Here is a 4,185-nt window from a genome sequence, read left to right as displayed (position 1 = left end):
TACTGGATTGTACGCCCCACACAAAGCAGGAGCAGTGATGCTCTCTTTGATCTTCACACCAAGGAGGCAGAGCAGAGGCATCAAAGGATCAAGTCCTGGTGGGCGGCAGAGCGAGACTGAGGTCAGCCTTGGCCACATAAAGCCCTAGAAAAGGCTATTAGAACGTTACTAAGGAAACGCTCTCCATATTCAAGTGTTAACTTTCTTGCAGGAGCCCCTCCTACCGGCAATGGTGCACTGCTTGCAGGGACCTCTCCTTTATTTTCATTCTGACTCCTCCTTGCTTTCTCTTCCTGAGCTCTGGACATTGTTCAATGGCTCCATTCTTTTTTATTATTATTATTATTTTATTTTATTTTTAAAAGAAATAATAAAATGTATTCCAGTTAATTGAAATAATGCAGATTAAAAGAGAAAAAGCAGGATAGTTGGCAACAAACAGAAAACAGCTCAATTTTAGATTTAACCCCAATCATATTAATAATTAAATATAACTTGCTTACCTATCCACTTGAAAACATCAGCAATGAAGCGTGACTTGTCTACTCATCCATTTGAAAACTAGAAATTGTTAGATTGTGAATTATGTTGGATCTGGGTAATTGACATATATATTCCTCATTTTTGAAGCTTACATTCTGAGCATCATTGTTCATAACAGCCTAGCTATGCAACCAGTCCAAATGCCCATCAGTGGATGACTGGATAAAGGGAATGTCATGTAGCCACATGGTGGAATGCTACCCAAAGGGGATCCTTTCAGTTATGACACAGGATTAACCTGAAAGTCAGATAAACCAAGCCCAGAAAGACAAATGCTGTTGGATCTCACGTACGTGTTGTATCTGGTAAATTGAGATCAGGCACGCAAAGAGAGAATGGGGCTCATTAGACACTTGGTAAGGGATGAAGGGATTTGTTAGTTGAAGGACACAGCGTATTAGAAAGAATCACTTCACGATATCTTATACATTACAGCAACTGTAGCTTAATAGCAACACATTATATACTTGAAGACTGTTAGCTTTTACCTAAATATTCTTGCCACAATGGCTCCATTCTTGTGCCACAGAGGTATACGTCAAGTATTACTTATCTCAGGATTTCGGAAGTAATTTAATAAAATCAACCTTATCCAGTCTCCTTCATGTAGTCTCTGTCATTTTTTCTTTTTTTCTTTTCTTTTTTTTTTTTCATCACAAATAAGACTTTATTTGCCACTATTAAAAATCTGTATTTCACACAGATTCTTGGACTGGTTGTTCATATCCATCAGCTCGTTCAACCTTAGCACCTGTCTCATCACCAGTAGTTTTTCCAGAGCTACCACCTTCACCATGGAGCTCTATGAGTTTTCCCAATTCAAACTTGGGTTTCTTCAGCATTTTTACTTTCCTAACGAAGACATCATGAAGAGGATAAATGGAATGGCAAGCCTTTTCTATGTCTTTCCCAATGCTGGCTGGAATCAGTTTATTAACCACTTCCTTCAAGTCATTTGTCTGCACCTCTCGGGTCATGATCTCCATCATCTTCTTCCGGATCTGGCGGACCAGCTGGTGCTGTGCATATGAGGTCTTGCGGATCTGATTGTTGCATTTTTTAGTGAAACCAACACAGAAGAGTCGGAGCAAATAACCATCGGTTGTCTTGACGTCAACGTGAGCTTCAATCATGGTCTGCCACTTTTTGACCATGGAACACATTTTGTCCCTGGTAAGATCCATGCCGTGGAAGTTAGTCAGACAGTTTTTGCCCTGAACATCCTCAGTGATTAGCTTGAATTGTCTAAATGCGACTTCATCGTTTTGGAGATCAGCAAGGCTCACTTCAAACACACGACCCTTGAGGCCATCGGATGCAATTTTGGTTCCTTTAGTCCTCGTGACTAGTGTCTTTCCAATGTTTCTAATATTGAACATGGCCGGGGCTTTCACATCATACCAATCTTTCTTCGAAAATGGATCAACCACTTTCTTCTTGGCTCCCTTCTTGCCGCCTTTTGTCAGCCGCTTGTTTTTGCCGACCGCCATGGTGCTGCTCAGGGAGCCAAAAGGGCCTTTCTTTTTTTCTTTCTGGTGAAGATTTCACTGGAAATACTTCTTTTTTTTTCTCATTTTTTTTATTCTTTTTTAATTAAAATTTCCAACTGCTCCCCGTTTCCCATTTCCCTCCCCCTCCTCCCACATATTGCCCCCTCCCCCCACTCCCCTCCCCTATCCCCACTCCACTTCTCCTCCCCCCAGTCCATTCCCCCTCCCTCTCGATACTGAAGAGCAGTCCAAATTCCCTGCTCTACATGAAGACCAAGGTCCTCCCACTTCTATCTAGGTCCAGGAAGGTGAGCATTCAAACAGGCTACGCTCCCACAAAGCCAGTTCATGTATTAGGATCGAAACCTAGTGCCATTGTCCTTGGCTTCTCATCAGCCTTTATTGTCCGCCTTGTTCAGAGAGTCCAGTTTCAACCCATGCTTATTCAGTCCCAGTCCAGCTGGCCTTGGAGAGCTCCCAATAGATCAGTTCCACTGTCACAGTGGGTGGGTGCACGCCTCGTGGTCCTGATTTCCTTGCTCATGTTCTCCCTCCTTCTGCTCCTCATTTGGACCTTAAGAGCTCAGACCGTTGCTCCAAAATGGGTCTCTGTCTCTCTCTCGATCCATCGCCAGATGAAAGTTCCTGTGCCATTCTCCTTGGCCTCTCGTCAGCTCTCATTGTCCGCCACATTCAGAGAGTCCGGTTTTATCCCATGTTTTTTCCAGTAGCAGTCCAGCTGGCCTTGGTGAGCTCCCAATAGATCGGCCCCCCTGTCTCAGTGGTTGGGTGCACCCCTCATGGTCCTGACTTCCTTGTTCATGTTCTCTTTCCTTCTGCTCCTCATTATAACCTTGGGAGCTCAGTCCGGTGCTCCAGTGTGGGTCTCTGTCTCTATCTCCATCCATCGCTAGATGAAGGTTCTATGGCGATATGCAAGATATTCATCAGTATGATTATAGGATAGGTTCATTTCAGGTTCCCTATCCTCAGGTGCCCCAATGAACTAACTGGGGACATTGCCCTGGGCATCTGGTAGCCATTCCAGGTTCAAGTCTCTTGCCAACCCTTAGGTGGCTCCCTTAACTAAGGTATGAGTTTCCCTGCTCCCCAATCCAACCTTCATTTGACCCCAATCACCCCGATTCCCCCAGTTCCCTCATCCTCTCCTTCACACTTTTCTCTCCCCATCACCCCTCATCCCCATCCCACCCCACCCCCCAAGATTCCAATTTTTTGCCCATCAATCTTGTCTATTTCCCATAGCTGGGAGGATATCTATATGTTTTTCCTTGGGTTTACCCTCTTGTTTAGCTTCTTTAGGATCACAAATTATAGACTCAGTGGCCCCTATCCATGGCTAGAAACCAATTATGAGTGAGTACATCCCATGTTCTTCTTTTTGGGTCTGGGTTACCTCACTCAGGATCGTATTTTCTATTTCCATCCATTTGCTTGCAAAATTCGAGAAGTCATTGTTTTTTACCGCAGAGTAGTACTCTAATGTATATATATTCCACATTTTCTTCATCCATTCTTCTATTGAAGGGCATCTAGGTTGCTTCCAGGTACTGGATATTACAAATAATGCTGCTATGAACATAGTTGGACAAATGCTTTTGTCATATGATAGGGCATCTCTTGGGTATATTCCCAAGAGTGGTATTGCTGGGTCCAGGGGTAGGTTGATCCCAATTTTTCTGAGAAACCGCCACACTGATTTCCAAAGTGGTTGCACAAGTTTGCAGTCCCACCAGCAATGGATGAGGGTACCCCTTTCTCCACAACCTCTCCAGCAAAGGCTATCCTTAGTGTTTTTGATTTTAGCCATTCTGACAGGTGTAAGATGATATCTCAAAGTTGTTTTGATTTGCATTTCTCTGATCGCTAAGGAGGTTGAGCATGACCTTAAGTATCTTTTGGCCATTTTAACTTCTTCTGATGAGAATTCTCTGTTCAGTTCAGTGCCCCATTTTTTAATTGTGTTAATTATCCTTTTAAAGTCTAGTTTCTTGAGTTCTTTATATATTTTGGAGATCAGACCTTTGTCTGTAGCGGGGTTGGTGAAGATCTTCTCCCAGTCAGTAGGCTGCCTTTTTGTCTTAATGACAGTGTCCTTTGCTTTACAGAAGCTTCTCAGTTTCAGGAGGTC

At 43.4% G+C, this 4,185-nt stretch overlaps 1 protein-coding gene across 1 annotated transcript; it reads right to left on the bottom strand.

Annotated features, from left to right (window-relative positions):
• Positions 1-1,238: 1,238 nt before the first annotated feature.
• Positions 1,239-2,033, bottom strand: LOC130865406 (40S ribosomal protein S3a-like). The gene has a single exon (XM_057756442.1). The coding sequence runs from the start codon at positions 2,031-2,033 to the stop codon at positions 1,239-1,241; it is 795 nt and encodes a 264-aa protein (XP_057612425.1).
• Between the last annotated feature and the right edge of the window lie 2,152 nt (positions 2,034-4,185).

This window comes from Chionomys nivalis, chromosome 23 (assembly GCF_950005125.1).
Source record: "Chionomys nivalis chromosome 23, mChiNiv1.1, whole genome shotgun sequence".
Classification (NCBI taxonomy): Eukaryota; Metazoa; Chordata; class Mammalia; order Rodentia; family Cricetidae; genus Chionomys; species Chionomys nivalis.
Note: the sequence above shows the minus strand (reverse complement) of the source record. Positions and strands in the feature narration are given on the sequence as shown.